The 22,673-nt window shown below is 33.4% G+C and overlaps 1 protein-coding gene across 1 annotated transcript; it reads left to right on the plus strand.

The window, feature by feature from the left end:
- The first annotated feature begins 384 nt into the window (after positions 1–384).
- Positions 385–7,340, plus strand: LOC140841186 (transcription initiation factor TFIID subunit 12b). Its single transcript, XM_073208438.1, is given in 10 exon segments — positions 385–1,309; positions 2,143–2,361; positions 3,887–4,304; positions 4,307–4,428; positions 4,661–4,735; positions 5,315–5,393; positions 5,837–5,901; positions 6,225–6,260; positions 6,347–6,526; positions 7,134–7,340. Coding segments are annotated over 9 exon segments (1,938 nt in total). The 5' UTR covers positions 385–562; the 3' UTR covers positions 6,524–6,526; positions 7,134–7,340.
- Positions 7,341–22,673: the final 15,333 nt, after the last annotated feature.

Below are 22,673 nucleotides of genomic sequence, written 5' to 3' on the forward strand. Positions count from 1 at the left end.
TTGAATACCTATAGACTTTTATAAGTCAAATTTTGAATATCATCTGACTTTTTAAAACTCTATGAAAGTCTATTTTGAATATCACTAGACTTATAAATATTAAAAGTTTTATTGAAGCATTAAATTTAAAAATAATAAATAATATCATGCCTCTACTTAATATATATGTTTTTTTGCATCAGATATTTCAAGATTTATAATACGTTTTTTATTAAATATATAAAATTATTTTAAATTTAATATTTTTTTATGTGTTATTGGTGATATTATCGTTTTTTATATATATATGAAGATAAAAAAAATATTTTATTAGGATTTGAGGTAGATTTATTGAGATAGATTTTTACGATTTCATCAAGATTTTTAAGAATTTCTTTTAAGGAGATTTATAAGAAATTTTGATCATACCTATTAATAAATTATAGCATTTATGAAATTGACCTAAAAAGTTTCTGTTCTTTGATCGATACCCGTAAGAAGTGAAGAACGATGACATGAAATCCAACGCCAAGAAGTGAATCGATCCACGAACTTGAGCTCAATCCCTAAAACCTTCGTGACAATGGCGGAAAATCCGACTTCATCGTCGTCTCTGTCGAAACCCTTGCCCTTGCAACAACCACCGTCCGTAATTGAACCTTCCAATTCACCACAATTACAACCCCTACCATCGTCCTCGTCTTCCCTTGATCAGCAGCAGCATCAATTGGCGCAACCGCAGCAGCAGCAATTGGTCCAATCGCAGCAGCAACTTGTGCAACCCCAACAACACTCGCAAATGGTGCAAGCACAACAGCAACAGTTGCAGCAGCTCCAGCAACAATTACAGCAACAGCAGAATAATAACAACGTCAATGGTAGTAGTAATAGCAATAGTTTAATTGGGGTTTCGAGTTTTCAAGGTTTGCAGAGGAATTCTTCGATGTCTAGGCTTAATCAGATGCAACAGAATGGTAGTATTGGTAATCAATTAGGAATTATGAGGCAGCAACAGCAGAATTCAGGAATTTACGGGCAGATGAATTTCGGCGGATTGAATGCGATACAGCAGCAGCAGCAGATGCAGCAACAACAGAATATCAGTAGCAATAACAATAATCAGCTTCAGCAGCAAATAGGGCAGCAGAATCAGTTACAGCATCAGCAGCAAATGGGGCAACAGAATCAGTTGCAGCAGCAACAAGGACAGATAGGAGGTGGAAATTTGGCGCGGTCAGCAATGATGGGACAGACAGGGGCCTTACCCATGTTATCTGGTCAAGCAGCGACCGCTGCTCAGTTTAATTTGCAAAATCAGTTCTTAACTTCGGTATGGAATCCAATCTTCACTATCTTTTTAGTTCTCTTAGAAAAATCGACCTTTACATCTTTACATGATGTTTCTGTTACCTCAATACACGAACTCTGATGATCACACCATTTATGGCTTTACATGGGAAAATATGATTTTTGTGTGCTCGTATACCAAGTATTATAGCAACATGATATTTAATATTTTTGGTAAAAATAATCTTTGCTCCTATACATTTGGTTTTCACTATAAGACTGGTTTGATGTTTTTATCATTTTCCACCCAGTGTTTTGGAGGTTTTCTTTTTTTATTAGGCAATCTCAGTTTATGATCTTCTTTAATCTTTGATTTTGGTTTTGTTATTTATTATGCTAAAAAATCAACACCACTTTTGGTTTTTTTTTATCGTCTCTTTGTGTGTTAAATGTGATTCAGATGAATGGAAGAAGTTGGATGTTACCTCATTGTGCGATACGTAGCTCATGGTTTGAAACTACTTTAGTTTTTACAAATGGTTATACTGCAAAGCTTTCTGGTTGTGTTTGGATGGAAGAATTTGAAATTAAGGAATATCCCTCCTTTAGTTAAAGTTCTTTAGAATCAACATGATTGATTCAAAATATTTGCAAGATTGGGGCCATTTTAAATTTAAATTACAAATTCACATCTCAAATACATATCTTTTGGTCCAAATCCAACCAACTGTTGAGAACTGTTGCCTTGGTGGGGGGCTGTACTAGCTCTCAAAACGGTAGCTGGCCTCAAATACTTTCATCAGCTTCTTTCTTTCTGTTACGTGGAGTTTTTCTGGTTACTGTGTATGAGTTTTTAAAAGTGCCACTTGGTTGCAGCCCCGGCAAAAGGCTGGTTTGATTCAAGCATCACAGTTCCATCAAGGCAATTCTCCCGGGCAGTCATTGCCAGGAATGCAGGCAATGGGGATGATGGGGCCTTTAAATCTGAGCTCTCAACTTCGAGCAAATGGGACACTTGCTTACACCCAACCAAGAATGATCCCAGGACAACTGAGGCAGCAATTGTCACAGCAAATTGCTCTCAATGCTGGTCAGGTACACTTTTTACATTATTTTCGTGATTTCATCTCCTGTTGTGGTCTACTCCGTTGAACTAATTAACAAACAAAGGTAATTAACGATTTATTTTCAAGAGGAGAAGTTTTATCAATAATGTACTTCACATGTAATGTCTTTTAGTATATTATCAGCAGAAAACATGTAATTGCTGTTGGAGGTAAGAAGTATCTAAGATTTGTTGTTTGTATTCTGAAGTTTATAATATTTGTTATGTTATTTACCCATTCATTGCTTCTGACTATTTATGGGATTAACAATTCCTACGTGCAACCTATGGTCTGAAGCATAGATGTTAGCCCTTGTTTCAGATTCACTCCTTTTTCTCTGCTTAAATTCACTTTATATATGACCCGTTTCTTCCACTTGACATTATATTTAATCATCCCATCTTTATATATTGTTCTGGCGGAATCTAACGTACCATTTAATATTTGTTCGATCTTGTGTAGTTAAATTTATGATCTTCTGAAGCTGAATTTAGCCTACTTTTAACTAAACGAGCAGTCAATTTTTATTTTTAAGGTCGGAGATGTGAAGTGCCTGTTTTTTGCTATATAGTACTGGGGAGGCTGCTCAAAACCTTTCTTACATGTTTATATTTCTAACTAATGTTAATATTCCCTAAGAGGAACAACTGAGTTACCGAAACTCATTAAAGTATGATATTGTCTTCTTGAATACATAAATTACGTTATATCATATGTAAAATCATCATTTATCTTGCATCAAAACTAATGACTGAGTTTTGGTTAATTTGTTTTGTCCACTTGATAATTACTCTGTAATGAGTACTTTTGTGCTTGAAATCTTAAACGTAAAATATTTTTGGGCATGTATCAGATAGAAATATGCTGCGGTGCCATTTTCCCATGACATCAATTGCAAGTATGTATCATCAGTTTGCGATTTTTGGTAACACTTTATATTATTCCTGCATAACGTTTTTTGTCTTCCAAGCACGAAAATGTTTGTCCCAGGGAAAATTTATTTTAACTCCCTCGACCTGTGATCCCTTCTGCCTTTGTGTGCATTAAGAAAAATTGATTTATGTGAAGATACAGAGGTTGAGAACTTGAGATATATTGAGACTTGTGGAATGAGAGTTATAGATGTGAAATTGCATCTTCGACAGGTCGAGTGGATGGCATTGACTTTATACTCACATCCATAGTGTTTTCTGTGCTAAGTATGCTCTTTTTAATTTCTAATGTAAATTTTTTTCTGAAAAACGTGATTAAATTATTCACATATAAATATTTTTCTGGAATTTGATCTAAATCATGCAATAAATACTATTTTACTCCGAAGAATGGAGAATTATGTTGTTCAGTTTACAATTAATTTTGAGTTCAGAAATTAGCATTTACTCGTATTTGCATTTATGGTTTTTCCCTTTAATCCTTGGAATCTGTGATCTGTCGAAATTAATGTGTAGTGTGTGACACCCTACCTTTCTCTTATTGGTCAGTATGTAATATTATGCATATTCTCTAAATCGCAGGGACAGAGTGTAACGAGGACGTCATTCATGAATGGACAATTGTCCGGGTTGGCTCAGAATGGGCAACCTACTTTGATCCAGAATGCTACATCCCAACAGCAGTGGTTGAAGCAAATGCCTGCAATATCCTCTCCCAATTCCTCTTCATTTCGTCTTCAACAAAATCGTCAACAGCTGGTTATGCAGCCGCAACTAGCGCCTTCACAGCTTCATCAAAATTCAGTAGGTCTGAATCCACAGCAGTTATCTCAGATGGTACAGCAGCAATCACAGCTGGGCCAATCACAGGTGCAGCAACTGCAGCAACATCAACAACAGCAGCCGATGCAGCAGCAGCAGCAGTTGCCGCCACAACAACTTTTGCCCCAACAGCAATCTCCAAGAATGGTGGCTCCTGGAGGTCAGAAATCCGTTAGTTTGACGGATCTCAACCCGATGCTACGGCCTCAGGTGCAACAACACCTGGTGGGAGTTCAAGCCAAGGCACTGAAGCGAGCAATCAACTTCTTGGGAAGAGAAAGATACAAGATTTGGTGTCACAGGTCGTTCCCTTGTTTTCTTACGTACACTTTTTGTTTTGGATCTATAAGTTCACTTACCTTTTACTCATGATTTGAATCTTTGCTGATCTTTTTTGTCGACGGCTTCGTTGATCTGATATCATTTGCAAGTGATCTAAAATATGTCAAAAAATTTATCAGGGTTATGTATATCTTTTATATTCACTGCATCTAATAGCGAAGGAATTATATTGATTACCATTCAATGTCACAGTTGGATTTAAATGCAAAACTGGATCCAGAAGTCGAAGACCTGCTTTTGGAGATTGGTGATTACTTTATTGAATCGGTGAGGCTCGCAAATGCCTGAATTATTTTGCTATTTATAAATTGATTGTTCTGTTGAAATTGTTGTTTTATTACTAATTTTAACCTTTACGGTCCATTTACGGCATATGTTTGAGGAGTTTGTGGATTTTTTTTTGGGGTGGGGTAGTTATTCTTGACAAGCTTCAGCATGCCAAACAGTTGCGAATCTTTGGTTCAATTGTTCGTTCTTTTTGCTGCCTTCTCATTTCAGGTTGCAAGAAGTGTGTAACTCTGATGTTTCCTTTATTACTGGTTCCGAAGCTAAATTGTTTAATCTTGTACTGAACAACGGCTATAAATTTGGGGCCACTAGACTGGGAGAATATACAATATATATATACCTTTAATAATTCTGATGGTCGATTCACTATCTAGTTATTTATTCCAAATAGCTTAGCTAAAAAAGTTGGCTTTTTCTCCATTAGTCAATTGTGATGTTAGCATATGCTTATCTTGAAGTACCGCATGCAGATTTGATGATAGAAGTAATTACTTGTTTGGTGAGCCAAGTTCTCATGCATTAATCGTTTAAGAGTACAGCGTGTATTTTGTTATGTAGGTTACTACATTTGCGTGCACCCTGGCTAAGCATCGGAAATCTTCAACTCTAGAGGCCAAAGATGTGTTGCTGCATTTAGGTTTGTCTGCGTTCAGTGGGACACTCTTTTTGGATAGTTCTTGTCAACTATCAGGACATCGCCTGCACATATACCTTTTGTTCTAGTGAAATAGATCATAAAATTTTACAATACTCCAAAGTTGTTATTCCTGCACTTCTTTCTGTGAAATACATGAAACAACAATTCTTTGTAACGTATAATTCACATCACACATTGGGGGCCTGCCTGAATGAATCTACGATAGGGTTTGAAGCCATTATGTGTTTGCACAGAAATTTGTTTATGTTCAATGGACGACTGGGGAATATTCAAATGAAAATTCAATCTTGTTTGAAAAATAAATGAGCAAATATGAAAATATTGAAAAAGGCCTTCTATCTTCTCAGGTTATCCTTTAGAAATGAGAGGCCCCCTGTCCTCTATTTGTTTTACGTGAAGCTAACTAAATGAAATATTGGCAGAGAAAAACTGGCATTTATCCATTCCTGGGTTTTCAAGTGAAGAGAGGAAACACAATCCAGTCCACGTAAGCTTTATTTGTTTCTTTTTGTGAAGTTTGTTTAACAAGTCATGAATGTTGCAAGACCTTCTTTATACTCTTTTGACGATTGTGAAGTACTCATTCTGATATCTGATTTTCATCACGAGGAAGTAAATTTTTTCACATACATCTAGGATGTACCTCAAACTAAAAAATTCATATCATCCAAGTTATTTCGTGGCTTAGAGTATAGGCCTGTGAAATAGTAGGAATCTTAAAATTACATGAGATGCAAACAAATGCTTTAGTTACTCGAATGAACTATGGATGTAAATATACATGTTGACCCGAATTCAACTGATATGCAGGCACCAAGCGATGTCCATAAGAAGCGTCTAGATGTTGTAAGTTCCCTTGTTTGTGTTGAAATTAGGCTTTCATTTATCTTCCAGTAACAATATACCGCATTCTTTATGAACAATTTCTTCAGATACGTAATTTAATGGCACCTGTTCAATCTGAGACGAATAATATTGCTCCATTGGCGAGACAGTGGCCTAGTAACCCAGTTGGTCCAAGCCATGTAATAAGGCCTTCTCCAAGTTCAGAGCAGTTGGTATCACAATCTGATGTTCCCCAGATGCTGCAACAGACGACTAGGTTTTAATAGGTATCAATTCCTTCTTTCTTCCGAGTCTTCTTTCTCAGTATAAACCGCTTGGTGATAATTCCTGTGATTCCCAGTTACACGTAGTAATGTAGATGCTATTTTAAATGGAGATGTCTGTGATGCTCTTTGATGGTCCCCAAGAAATAATTTTCTTTATAGAACCCACATGTATTGTCTCTTAAACTAAATATGCGAGAACACAGAATTAACTACTTCAAAGGCTTTTCCTTTTTTCATTCTGGGATTTTTGAGTGTTTGTTGCCTTTTGTTAATGGTCTCAGTTCTCAACTTCAAACGTTTACTTTTTCTTCTGTGGGTTGCTGCTTTTAACGAAATCTTGAAAAACTATACGAGAAGCCTGATAGGACACATTCATGATTGTTACGAACGAAATGGTCCATTTGAGATTAGTAGTTTAATATTTCTTATGTGGCTGTCATTTGTGCCTACATATGACTCTCTTCGATTTTTTGCTCTTTTGGTGAAGTGCAATCGTTTATCTTTTTGTTACAAATTATTCGTCCTTAAATGGTTCGACTACATTTATTTCTGCTACTATCAAAATTCATACATGCATACAGTACATACCTTCTTCTTTCTCTTGCAGGTCAAATCGAAGGTGCTGCCACCTCTCACTTGTTGCTGGTTTGAATACATAAATTTTTTGAATTCTATCAATACTGTGCTAGAGTCTTTGTGTTATTTTAGTGTCGAGCATTGGGAATTCTTGTGGATTGTTGAATTGATTAGAGTCCTTCAAATTTTAACCATTTACTTATTGAATGGTTTGGATACAGCAGGTTCTTATTTTCGATTTTTTTTTTTTTTTTTTTTTGTGTTACATTGAAAATGAATTCGATCTGATCTGACTATTGACTTCTTTCTTTCTTTCTTTGTGAATATTTTCATTCAGACGAAATTGGAACTTTTTTTGTCTTACTTTATTTGAATTTTGTAAGTAGCCTCATCTATGTAGTTTGAACAATTCTCGAGCTTCACCGATGTTCAAGACAAATTTGTTGTGGATTCACACATGTTATGTGTGCATCACTTCACGGGAAGGTGGAGAAGCTCGTACAATAGGACACGTGTCCTTGTAAGAGGAAGGACAGGGAATGAAAGGCTAGGTGAGAATAGATACGACCACTGATTCAAATATAATAATTTAAACATTATGGTCACGAATGATAAAAAAAAAATTAATTGAGAAGGGTGTGACACCCTTAGGATTCAATTTTTTTACATCATCTCGTGTTTGGCTTAAGTTTTATAATGATTGAAGTTAAAAATTAGTTACGTTACTCTTATTTATCAATTTATCATCTCATGTGTTAGCTGGTGACTTAAATAATCGTGGAATGCTGTAATCACGATTTTTTTTGAAAAAATCGTCTCACGTGTTTGTTTTGTAAAACAGATCTTTAACCCGGTCCAATCCATAAATAGTGTTATTTTTTATGTAAAAAAGATTAATTTTCATCGCATGTATGGATTTTTCGACCAATTATACGAATATAAATATGTGAGATCGTCTCATAAAATACTTGTAATTTATACAAGTTCAGATACGGAAAGTTCGAAATACATTAAATAACGATTTTTCTTTTGGACAAGCATAATAGCTCACACATGAAATTTTGATATTATAATTTATTAATTACATATGTTGTTCAGAAATAAGGAAATGGGTTTCATGCATTGGTTTTAAACTATTTAAATAGAACATTAATATTAATATTGGAAAATTACATATATATAATAATAAATAAATTTTAGTAGATAAAGCCGAGTTTATTAATTGAGAGCAGATATATTGAAACTTGAGGCCATCTCCAATACTGACTCTATTCCTCTGGCATTTTGCGTCGGGGCATTCTACCCTACTCTATACGCTATTCTTTACGCTGTTGGAGTGTTGCTAGTCTACACTCTACAGTGCTGCGCTAACACGTGAATAATACCATATAAATAATTTATAATAAATAAATTTTTTTAATATAGGGTTAGTGGATTAAAAAATAAATTATGATTAATTTTAGTGTTTTTATTTGGATATTTTAATTGTTTAATAAGTTAATTATATAATTGTATTTTGTGTATAAATATTTCATTTTAATATATATGTATTTTATGAAATTTATAATTTAATTATTTATCTAGTTAGTGGACCTATCTTTTAGAGGTGGTTGAGTGGTTCATGCTCCACTATTGGAGTGGTTGGATTACATGTCTTCTTTACTTTGGTCGAGGAGTCTTTTTCTTTTGTCGTTCCCGAGGAAAACGTGTCTTTTGTGGTCCTTCAACATTTTACTTGTCTACGCATTATGTTTTCAGTCAATATATGGGCTAAAAAAACCCTTCCCAAATTCTGGTTCGGATATTGTAACGAACCGTACTTTTTACCATTCAAAATTTGCGGATAAATTAAAAATTTTCTTAAACATAAAATTCATATAGTCGTTACTTATCATTCAACATAATAATATTTAAAATCAACATCCCATAATCAAATTTTCCAACAAAGTACTTATTCCAAATTATCTCACAACCAACATAAAAACATAGTATTTTAAAGTTTTCATAAAACATAAACATAGTGGTCCTCGGGTTTAGCCTTCCGCTCAGTCCAAGCCTGCCCCTTGGTCGCCACCTCCTGTCTCCTCATCAACATACTCACCTGCATCGATCAAGTCTAGTGAGTCTAAAGACTCAACACGTATAAACTGGGAATAACGAGTACTACATAATAAAATCGCATACAACTTCAAAATAGATTGTACATAATTCAAACTTGAACTTTTCATAATAAACTTAAACTTTCATAAACTTGCTCTTGGCATAAACTTTGAACATATTTGCATACATAATATGACGTACCATCACATAAACTTTTCTTTAACATGCTTTCATACTTCAACATACTTAACTTCATCATTTTGTGTAGAGAATGTTTCAAAGCAAGTGACCCATAACATAATAAATATCTGATCAGACAAACCACAGTACTGGGCTGACAGGGACGTATCCACTGCCACATACATGATATCCCTGTTCATAATTTAACAGGCCAGTTGATCCACGTTCATAATTTAACGCTTCACAACCACGATCTAACCCGTTCATAATTTAACGTGCGGATTGGTCCCCGTTCATAATTTAACGCTTTCCAATCCTAACTTCAAACCCGTTCATAATTTAACGGGGTGGAGAGGTCCTCGGCCACGTTCACCGACTTCCAAACCCATTCACTTTTGGTCACAAGACATTTAGCATACCTCAAAAACTTCAAATATTTTCTTTGCACGTCATACATACTTACTTTGCATTGAGGGATTCGTTGGATGTCAATCGGGTCGTTGCTGCAACATAGTAACATGAATACATAAACTTAACCTGTACAACTTACGTAAAAGTCATGCTTAATCTCAAGCTAAATAAATTCTTAGAACATTCTATAATTTCTCACAACTTGACCTTGTAAAACATCATATTTAATCATAGCATAAAACCTCAAACCAAACCTTAAGTGATAAAATATTTATCCCAAAAACTGAAGCTACACGGACCCCGTACCCAGGTCCGTGTAGGTACTGCCTCATATGTGTCGTGTAAAAGAAGGGGCACAGACCCCGTCCCTAGGTCCGTGTAGGTACTGCCTCATATGTGTCGTGTAAAAGAAAGGGCACGGACCCCGTCCCTAGGTCCGTGTAGAGTCCGTGTCTGTGCGTTTAAATATGTGTCGAAGAAATGAGAAGGCACGAACCCCGTGCTAACCTCCGTCTCTAGGTTTGTGTCCGTCTGCCCAACGAATTATTTGATGAAAATTTTATGACATGTCTATTCTCCCAATTAACACATAATGCATCAAGATTCAACACTATGAGACCATTTTAGGACACCATAACAATGAACTAAACTTTTATAATCACCCTACAATTTATACGACCCAAAAATACTGTCATTTATATTAAAGTTTATTTCTTACAACTTCTTAATAATTCAGGCTCTTAACGACATGAATCAAAACCTCAAAAATACTCTAAACATCATTACTAACTTTCTTATATGCAGCAACGATCACCCGTCGATCCCCAACAAAGCCTGAAACATAAAAACTTCAAGAACATATTAAAATTCATAACTTTCTTGAAACACGATTTGAGCAGTCATACTAAAAACTCCATAACTCACTCGTTTTTAATCCAAATAACTCGAATTTTATATCAAATCGAACGTATCGAAAAGATCTACGTTTTTGTAGTTAAAAGTTTTCTCAAAATCTTTACTGAAAAATCGCAGTATTTTACAGAACAGCAAAAACGTTTTTAAAAAAATGCAGTTTGAGCAGTCCTACGAAAAACGCCATAACTCACTCAATTTTCATCCAAATATTTTGAATTTTATATCAAATCGAACGTATCGAAAAGATCTACGTTTTTGTAGTTAAAAGTTTTCTCAAAATCTTTACTGAAAAATCGCAGTATTTTACAGAACAGCGAAAACGTTTTTAAAAAAAATGCAGTTTGAGCAGTCCTACGAAAAACGCCATAACTCACTCAATTTTCATCCAAATATTTCTAATTTTATATCAAATCGAAGGCATCAAAAAGTTCTACGATTTTCACGTTGAAAGTTTCTCAAAATATGTACCGAAAAATCGCAGTATTTTACAGAACAACAAAAACGTGAATTTGGTGATCCAAAATTGTTTCAAACTTGATCTAGACGTGATTGCTCAAACTTCTACGCATCGCACATATAATTTTCGCATAAATAACAACACAACGCATAATATGACAAGATCGATGCATCAAGAACAGAATATACGTGCCTTTTGATATTTAAAATACCGTAACGACGATACCGAAGCGTAAATGATGCGGAAGACGATCCGGGACGAACGTGACTCAATTTTCTTCAAAGAAAACTTACTAAAACTTGCAGGAAATTTGTAAAGGAAAGGAACGATGCTTGTTGAAAGGAAAGGGGAGAGAAGAGGAATAATATGGAGGTTGATGGAAAAGAGTTTAACAAACACTTGTCTTCCCTTTAGTCAAAAGAAGTAATAACATGTGTGTTTTGTTTTAACAATAAAGGGGTGTGTGTGTACGTGTATGAATATATATATAATTGAATATATGTGTGAGTGATATGGAGATTATTGACAAAAGAGTTTAACACAAAATTCTCTCCTCCTTTAGTCAAATAAAATAATAGAATTGTGTTTATTGTTTTTGTGTATGTGATATACGTGTGTGTATGTAATATGCATAATTGAAGGTGTGTGTGTGTCTATTAGTCAAAAGAAGTAGGAGAAACGTGTGGGTGTGTCTAATTAGATATCATTTGTGCTAACTAATAAATAAAATACTAATAAAAATGCTAACCCACTTTAATTTAAAATAAACTTTTCAATTAAAATAACACACACAAAAATACTAATTTTAAAAATCTTAAACTTTTAAAATTACTAATTAAATGATTTAGGTTTAAAATTACTAAACCTAAACAAATAATTTAAATTGCCCCTATCTCAACTTAAAATAAAATGTCACAATTAGAATCACTAAAATCCACATTTGATAAACTTTTAAAATTTAAACTCCTAAAATAACTTAATATTTAAATTGGGTTTTTAAAATATTAACACTTCATAAATCATTTAAAATGTCTCATACCTAACTTAAATAAAATACCACATTAAAATTTACTAAAAATCGTCCCGGTCTCCTTTCCTCGATCTCGCCTCGAATAATCGTCTGGAACATAAAACTCAAGAAACATGTTAACATACATTAAATAAACATAAATAATTAAAATAATAAATTTCATAAATTAAATGAAAGCATACATTAAAATCATTTAATAAAATACATAAGAAATTTAAAAACTTGCACTCACGAGGTTCATGTGGACTTCTAATTTTCGAGACATCACAATCTATCTCCCTTAATTTGAATTTCGTCCCCGAAATTCGCTTATCCTCAATAATCCAAAAGTTTAGATTCTTAATTCTAGTATTCCAAAAATCTATGCTACCGCTGCGCTACTCTGATAAATATTTAAGTCTTATGTTGTCTTTACGGCTCTTCAATCCGAATTAAATTTCCTACCAAAAACCTCATTTGCGATTCACAACTTATGGTAACTTAGTTTACTTTACTAAAATCCCGAATTCTGACTTTTCTTGTCGTTCTCAATATTAGAAATGGAGGTTCAACCTTATCGTATCTTACCTTCTTTATGCTATACTTGTAATGTCAACGACCTATTACATTAGCATTTATGCAGTCCATCTTAAGAATTCTTTGCACCCAAAAAAAAATTTTACTGATCAACTCCTATCCTCGGCAATACACTTATAAGTTGAACATTTTTCTTACCTCATAATAATATTGGCCTACAACTCTTGAATCAATTCTTTACCTTACAATACCACCGTATGTAACTTAGTTATTTACAAATACGTCCCAAATATAAAATTGTTGCCAACCTTTAATTTCGAGTAAGGGATACGACAAGTATAAAAGTCTATAAGATTTTTAAACAAAATAAATTATGACATCTCATTATAATAATAAGATATGATATACATAATTATTTAAATATATCTAATACGCCATATTTTTACCATAAAATTATACAAATACATACATATACCAACGGTCATAAAACGGTAACAAACGGCTATATTTTTTTTTCTCTCTATAAATACCATCTCACAAATACATTCAATCACTCCAACTTTCTCTTCTTCTCTAAAACTTATTCTTCATCAAATTTTTCGAAGAAAAAGAAGATGGCTCTTGCAAAGTTATTTTCAATTATTTTAGTTATTATATTTACGATTCTTGTATTTATCGGAGAATATCCTCCTCATGTTTTTTCTTTATTTTTACGATTACTTGTAATTGTTGTTTATCCATTACTTTGTATTGTAATATTCATTAATTAATAAAATGCATCGTGATTTGTCGTACCACCATGACAAACTTTTATATTTCTTACTCAATAAAAATCTTAATATTCATTGATTGATAACTTATGTTGAACACCACTAATTCCCTTTTGTATTTATTTCACCAACAAAAATTTCCGTACTAACAAATATTTCATACATTTTAAATTCAACTTACGCAATCCAAATAGTTTTAGATAACATAATTCCAACTCACATATTTACTTATTCTCAATTTTCTTAATAACTTACAAAAAAAAAAAAAAAAATTTCTCAAGACCAGATGTCTACTTAAATCTTTTCATACATTTATCGAGTAACCTAGCCATCGATCATACTCAACTTTCTAGAAAATAAAATTCCAACAAAAGTATAGTCCTAGCTGTTAAGATCATTGATAAAAACTTATAACACATAAATCTTAAGTTCCCAAAAATTTTGCTAACTCATTGTCTACTCTTATAACTTAGTTAATTGAGCAACTTTTACCTCAAATCGTTATCATTCTAAATTCTTAATTTGCCGCAACATTAATTCACTAGCGCCTAACTTTCGAGCCAAATATCAATTCATCTTACAACTCCCTTGATTACCATTTCTTATAATATTATAACACAAATACTTCAATGTTCTAATGATCTCTTCGAGCTTAAATCCCCGAGATTTCTATTATTTAAAACATTCAATTTTCATTTACCGCTAAACTAGTTCTCCCAATTTCTTAAAATTGTAGCATAAATTCTTAATTACCTAAAAAAATTACCCAATTGTCCTAAATTTCAAGAATTCCACAATTACCCATAAGTTGTTGGCATTCTTAATTCCATCTTATAAGTTTCTCGTAACATAAAGTTCGACAATCTTAAGCTTATTAAACCCAAAATCAATTTCCATAACATGTCTTATATTTCTATTAATATTTAAAATCCCAAGTGTTCCTCAAAAGTTCGTATTTAATCCTCAAAAATTTCGGACTTTGCAATTTGGCCCTTAAAGTTCCCAAAATTTATATTTTTGACCCTACAACTCTTTGAAATTTGCATCTTCATACCCATAAATTTTTCGACTTAACCCCATTAACCTTAAAATTCTTGAACTAAAAATTTAATCCCAAAATTTGGTAAATTCGAAAATAATCCCTTAGAATATTGCTTTGCACTTAGGTCTTTAAAATTTTCAATTCGTTCAATTCAATCCTTAAATCCAACTGGGAAGACATGCATCCTAAATAAATTCTACGTCTTTATATTTCTAAAGATCGTCGTAGTCCCGAACCATTAATCCTTTAATGGAGTTCTAAAAGAATCAACTCAGCTAACAACCATGAATTATCAGAAATTTCTTATAAAATCTACAAGTCCCAAAAGTATTCATCATTATCAAGTTTAATATATGACCCACAAGTATAACATTAGTACTATTAACCAAAAATTAATATAGACAAATCATTTTCAACTTTTCCAAACGCCCAAAAGTAAATTTTTACTCATGTCCAAGTCCACCACACCAACATGCAAGAAATTAATTACTTTCTCATTTCATGTCATAACATGCATAAAAATTTTAAAGATCCAATCTCAATTCATAACGACAAGTCAGCCTGTACTCTGAAACGTATGTCATGTAAACATACAGGTAATAGAATTTAAAGCATACACATACTGAAATAATGACTTGATGTTCATTACTTAAAAGACTTTAAAACTTACAGACTTGAGGTGTGACTTCGTGAGCTTCTTGCGACTGGCAGTAGGCATAACACTTTACAAGAACACCGCTCTGATACCAACTGTAACAAACCGTACTTTTTACCATTCAAAATTTGCGGAAAAATTAAAAATTTTCTTAAACATAAAATTCATACAGTCGTTACTTATCATTCAACATAATAATATTTAAAATCAACATCCCATACTCAAAATTTCCAACAAAGTACTTATTCCAAATTATCTCACAACCAACATAAAAACATAGTATTTTAAAGTTTTCATAAAACATAAACATAGTGGTCCTCGGGTTTAGCCTTCCGCTCAGTCCAAGCCTGCCCCTTGGTCGCCACCTCCTGTCTCCCCATCAACATACTCACCTGCATCGATCAAGTCTAGTGAGTCTAAAGACTCAACACGTATAAACTGGGAATAACGAGTACTACATAATAAAATCGCATACACCTTCAAAATAGATTGTACATAATTCAAACTTGAACTTTTCATAATAAACTTAAACTTTCATAAACTTGCTCTTGGCATAAACTTTGAACATATTTGCATACATAATATGACGTGCCATCACATAAACTTTTCTTTAACATGCTTTCATACTTCAACATACTTAACTTCATCATTTTGTGTAGAGGATGTTTCAAAGCAAGTGACCCATAACATAATAAATATCTGATCAGACAAACCACAGTACTGGGCTGACAGGGACGTATCCACTGCCACATACATGATATCCCTGTTCATAGTTTAACAGGCCAGTTGATCCACGTTCATAATTTAACGCTTCACAACCACGATCTAACCCATTCATAATTTAACGGGCGGATTGGTCCCCGTTCATAATGTGAGGCCCGGGGCCGAAGAGGGCGGGGGGTGAACGCCGGTGCCATCAGTTGCACGGACAATGAGCGGCTCCTGGCAGGCTTCTAGGTGAAGGGAACATGAATGAACCGACCCACATGGGAATGAGAGGGATTCCGAGACTGGGCAATGTAATGGACTGAACAGTTGAAGAGGGCTTAAAAGATTTGATTGGTACTACTCATATCACGAAGGTGCATCTTCTTTTCGGTAGCTCATCACATAAGAACTCCAAAGTTAAGCGTGCTTGACTTGGGGCAATTTTGGGATGGGTGACCTCCTGGGAAGTTTCCTAGGGTGCGTGTGAGTGAGGACATAAGCACGCTGGAAAGACTCGTCTTGGTACAGTGAGGACAGTCGTCAAATCTGGGGCGTTACACATAATTTAACGCTTTCCCATCCTAACTTCAAACCCGTTCATAATTTAACGGGGTGGAGAGGTCCTCGGCCACGTTCACCGACTTCCAAACCCATTCACTTTTGGTCACAAGACATTTAGCATATCTCAAAAACTTCAAATATTTTCTTTGCACGTCATACATACTTACTTTGCATTGAGGGATTCGTTGGATGTCAATCGGGTCGTTGCTGCAACATAGTAACATGAATACATAAACTTAACCTGTACAACTTACGTAAAAGTCATGCTTAATCTCAAGCTAAATAAATTCTTAGAACATTCTATAATTTCTCACAACTTGACCTTGTAAAACATCATATTTAATCATAGCATAAAACCTCAAACCAAACCTTAAGTGATAAAATATTTATCCCAAAAACTGAAGCTACACGGACCCCGTACCCAGGTCCGTGTAGGTACTGCCTCATATGTGTCGTGTAAAAGAAGGGCACGGACCCCGTCCCTAGGTCCGTGTAGGTACTGCCTCATATGTGTCGTGTAAAAGAAAGGGCACGGACCCCGTCCCTAGGTCCGTGTAGAGTCCGTGTCTGTGCGTTTAAATATGTGTCGAAGAAATGAGAAGGCACGAACCCCGTGCTAACCTCCGTCTCCAGGTTTGTGTCCGTCTGCCCAACGAATTATTTGATGAAAATTTTATGACATGTCTATTCTCCCAATTAACACATAATGCATCAAGATTCAACACTATGAGACCATTTTAGGACACCATAACAATGAACTAAACTTTTATAATCACCCTACAATTTATACGACCCAAAAATACTGTCATTTATATTAAAGTTTATTTCTTACAACTTCTTAATAATTCAAGCTCTTAACGACATGAATCAAAACCTCAAAAATACTCTAAACATCATTACTAACTTTCTTATATGCAGCAACGATCACCCGTCGATCCCCAACAAAGCCTGAAACATAAAAACTTCAAGAACATATTAAAATTCATAACTTTCTTGAAACACGATTTGAGCAGTCATACTAAAAACTCCATAACTCACTCGTTTTTAATCCAAATAACTCGAATTTTATATCAAATCGAACGTATCGAAAAGATCTACGTTTTTGTAGTTAAAAGTTTTCTCAAAATCTTTACTGAAAAATCGCAGTATTTTACAGAACAGCAAAAACGTTTTTAAAAAAATGCAGTTTGAGCAGTCCTACGAAAAACGCCATAACTCACTCAATTTTCATCCAAATATTTTGAATTTTATATCAAATCGAACGTATCGAAAAGATCTACGTTTTTGTAGTTAAAAGTTTTCTCAAAATCTTTACTGAAAAATCGCAGTATTTTACAGAACAGCGAAAACGTTTTTAAAAAAAATGCAGTTTGAGCAGTCCTACGAAAAACGCCATAACTCACTCAATTTTCATCCAAATATTTCTAATTTTATATCAAATCGAAGGCATCAAAAAGTTCTACGATTTTCACGTTGAAAGTTTCTCAAAATATGTACCGAAAAATCGCAGTATTTTACAGAACAACAAAAACGTGAATTTGGTGATCCAAAATTGTTTCAAACTTGATCTAGACGTGATTGCTCAAACTTCTACGCATCGCACATATAATTTTCGCATAAATAACAACACAACGCATAATATGACAAGATCGATGCATCAAGAACAGAATATACGTGCCTTTTGATATTTAAAATACCGTAACGACGATACCGAAGCGGAAATGATGCGGAAGACGATCCGGGACGAACGTGACTCAATTTTCTTCAAAGAAAACTTACTAAAACTTGCAGGAAATTTGTAAAGGAAAGGAACGATGCTTGTTGAAAGGAAAGGGGAGAGAAGAGGAATAATATGGAGGTTGATGGAAAAGAGTTTAACAAACACTTGTCTTCCCTTTAGTCAAAAGAAGTAATAACATGTGTGTTTTGTTTTAACAATAAAGGGGTGTGTGTGTACATGTATGAATATATATATATAATTGAATATATGTGTGAGTGATATGGAGATTATTGACAAAAGAGTTTAACACAAAATTCTCTCCTCCTTTAGTCAAATAAAATAATAGAATTGTGTTTATTGTTTTTGTGTATGTGATATACGTGTGTGTATGTAATATGCATAATTGAAGGTGTGTGTGTGTCTATTAGTCAAAAGAAGTAGGAGAAACGTGTGGGTGTGTCTAATTAGATATCATTTGTGCTAACTAATAAATAAAATACTAATAAAAATGCTAACCCACTTTAATTTAAAATAAACTTTTCAATTAAAATAACACACACAAAAATACTAATTTTAAAAATCTTAAACTTTTAAAATTACTAATTAAATGATTTAGGTTTAAAATTACTAAACCTAAACAAATAATTTAAATTGCCCCTATCTCAACTTAAAATAAAATGTCACAATTAGAATCACTAAAATCCACATTTGATAAACTTTTAAAATTTAAACTCCTAAAATAACTTAATATTTAAATTGGGTTTTTAAAATATTAACACTTCATAAATCATTTAAAATGTCTCATACCTAACTTAAATAAAATACCACATTAAAATTTACTAAAAATCGTCCCGGTCTCCTTTCCTCTATCTCGCCTCGAATAATCGTCTGGAACATAAAACTCAAGAAACATGTTAACATACATTAAATAAACATAAATAATTAAAATAATAAATTTCATAAATAAATGAAAGCATACATTAAAATCATTTAATAAAATACATAAGAAATTTAAAAACTTGCACTCACGAGGTTCATGTGGACTTCTAATTTTCGAGACATCACAGATATTCTTAATATATTTCATTTGACCAGTCATGAGTCATGTTACAGAATTTCCGACAAGTTTCCTTACTCCTCGACAGTTTGTTGTTCCACACAAAATTTCTTTTCTTGTAATGTATATTTTGCAAAACTTGAAGTTTTCTTATCTTAGTATTTAACAAAAAATATTCATGTACAGAATTTTGATAAAACTTAAATAGAAATTTGATTTTGTCAATCTTTGTGAAATAGATTCATAATCCCTATGCTCACCGATTGGAGATAATGTCTTTAGTAAGTGATGAAATAAGAGGTGTTTCATTCTCTGGGGGATCCTTGGTGAACTTCTTGATGTTCGTGTCAGGTCTCGTAAGCTTGATCAAATGAAAGGCTTCGTGTGAGTCTTTTTCGGCTGCTTCTGGTGTTGCACTAAAAAAAGTAGAGCCTCATGACGTCTCCATTGTTCAAATAGTCGTTGTTTGCACATGTTTCATGAACAACTTCTTGAATCCACTTTGTTAGTGTTGAGATTTCTGGTAAGCTGTTGATATAATATAAATAAAGGAAGAGCCCTGAATTCATACAATGTTTTGACCTCCTTGGGATATGAATTTAGTTTCATTTATCCCCTCGGATACTTTCTTGCTATATCAACCTGAATTGTGGTTGGGTTGATTCATATTCTAGTTTTTTTTTTTTTTTTTTAATTCTGTTGGTAAATCTAAAATGGAGAAATTGTAAACTCGTTAGTACCAACATTAGTTTTTCCTTTGTCAGTTTAAAGTTTAAGGTTGATCTCTCCCTCGTTAATCCCTAAAGTGAAGGGTTAAATAGACGGCTCAAGATAAGGATCTGGAGCATCAATTTTTTCTTTGGCTGACTCATCTAAATATTTTCCTAGCTTAGCACTTTTTTCAATAGCATGAAGGATTGAATTTTGTAATACATACCATATATGAGTATAACAATGTAAACATCATGTGATTGGATAAGAGATATTGCTGTCACCAAATCAACTTATTGTAGCCTACTTCTGCTTTAGGTCAAGTTTGTTAAACTCAATTTAAAATATTTCAAGATGTTCTCTCAAATGCCTCATCATTTTCGTGATGACATCTGTAAAATCCAAGATTTTTGCATAATCGTGATAATATTTTTTGTAATTTAAGTGTGCTAGGATTATTCAATCTTTGAGTATCTATTTCATTATTTTATTTAAGATATAAGATTTGCAAGTTTATCTAAAGTTGTGTGGATAATTATATCGTGTACCATATTTTGGAGCTTGAGATTTAAGATAATATCGTGCATATTTTGAATTTGGGATAATAAATAGATCATGATCTAAGAAATTAAATAAGAAATTTTTGGATATAATCAAGTAAATTTTGAGATATAAATTCAAAGTTGAAAAAATTATAACAGATAGATAGAAATATAAGATTTGAGATTATATTGATATTTGGGTAAGGATAATGAGATAGATAAGAGATAATAATCTATCTTAAATCAAGTTTGATTCGAAGTTCAAACGCGAGGATAATACACGATCATGATAACAGCCAACTCTATATAAATAGAAGAAGCTCTCATTCATCATTTACACATCAAATTTTCGAGTTTTGCTCTAATTTTTTGAAATTCATCTCCAAAAATTCTGCACGAGTCATCAAAATTTTGTCCAAGTTCAGAAATTCATTTTTTTACTCTGAAACACGGAATCCGATCTCCACCATTCAGAATGGTCTTCCATATGTTTCGAATAACATACCTAAATTTCAGCCGAATCCAACGGTTAGTTTTTCGTTTATAGTATTCGTAATAGAACTGCTCAGATTCTAGGCGGGAACAACATATCTACGATTTTTTGTCCATAAACAGGATAAAACGATTTCCAAACCCAATCTCCACCGTCCATAATTTATTTGATCTACCTTTGAACGTACTGTAAAAATTTTAAGCCCGATCCAACGGTTCATTAAGGCGCAATGTTTTTTTTCAAGACGGCTCATTTTCTGGGCGATGTGCTGTTGCTTTTTCGAAGTGTCAGTTGCATGATTCTTCTATGTTTCTCGAATTTTCACGTTTTCTCCAAGGATCAAGGTAAGTGGGCTTGTTTTAAATGTGTAAATTTCGGGTATGCATTTCGTGTGTTTTAAAATTCGGTCGAGTGCAAATTCTTCTTCTACCCCTTCTGGTTAAGATTTTTGGCATGAGTTATGTTTTGACACTGTGAGGATTCAACTCGATATGAGTGGGAATCCCAACTATGATATGACCCTTACGAGGTGGGGATGTAACCGCTATATGGCCTTGTCCCCTTAGAGGAGTAAAAATTAGAGACTGATATTAGTAAACCATTGAAAGTAGAGGAATCTCAGTGTCAGGTAAATACTATGAATGTGATATGAATTATGTTATGCAAGTCATGTGATTTCAAAATTTTATGCATGTTGTTTTGTTGTGCTCGAACGGCCCCCACTTGCCGAGTATTTCCCAAAATACTCACCCTGTACTTTACCATCCCCAGATAAATCAGAAGAAGAAATAGAGAAACAAGAATCAGACACCAGTTTTTGGACTGATAGTGGACGCATGAAGAAATTTAATAAAAAATATGTTCTTGTGAGTTTTAATTCAAGTTATAAACACTTCCGCAGATTTTTATCGTTTTCAGAGTTATTATTGTAAAGACGATTCTATTTTTATAGTATTTATAATATAAACTGGTTTTCGTTTATAATGTACTACGAGACTTGTTATTTAGCAATTATGTGATTGTTGAATAACGCCGGTGTCGACTAACCCCGGTCTCGGTGCGTGAAAACATCGACATCAGTGTTGTTCATATCTTGTTAAGAAATCTGGAAGAATATTTTCATGAGATATAATAATAACAGCATCAAAAATATAATTTTTACATAAAGTTTGTCATCTTAATAATCTTTTCTTCTCGGATTTAGATTCAATTCTATTTTTCAAGAAAGTATTATTTGTGTATTATCTACTCTAAAAGTAAATTTCTTAGCAAGTAAAAAAATGTGAAAAATTTTCAAAAGCTCTTTTTACTGCATTGAATTATTTTTCGTCGATGTTTCATCTTATTGCAAAATTCTGCATATGAGAATAATCCACTGCAATATTTGCATGCTTGTTCTCTTTCAGATGTGAGCTTAGTAAAACTGATGACCACCAATGATAACTGACTTCTGTATATAATACCAGATCATCTTTATCTTGTTGATGAATAGTCATTTTTGGAAGATTTTTGCAAATTTCTTTTAGTTGGCTAAGTCCTTTAATGTATTCTTCTTTCTATATTAATTTTGCAACTTTCTTTAATAGTCGACTAAAGAATTTCCTTCATAACCACGCTTCTCGCGAAAATAGAGTGACAATTTTCTGTAAAATGTCTCCCTTATTCTCTGGACTATAATCTTGTGATCACATGATTTTGCGAAC

Source organism: Primulina eburnea, chromosome 9 (assembly GCF_022965805.1).
Source record: "Primulina eburnea isolate SZY01 chromosome 9, ASM2296580v1, whole genome shotgun sequence".
NCBI lineage: Eukaryota > Viridiplantae > Streptophyta > Magnoliopsida > Lamiales > Gesneriaceae > Primulina > Primulina eburnea.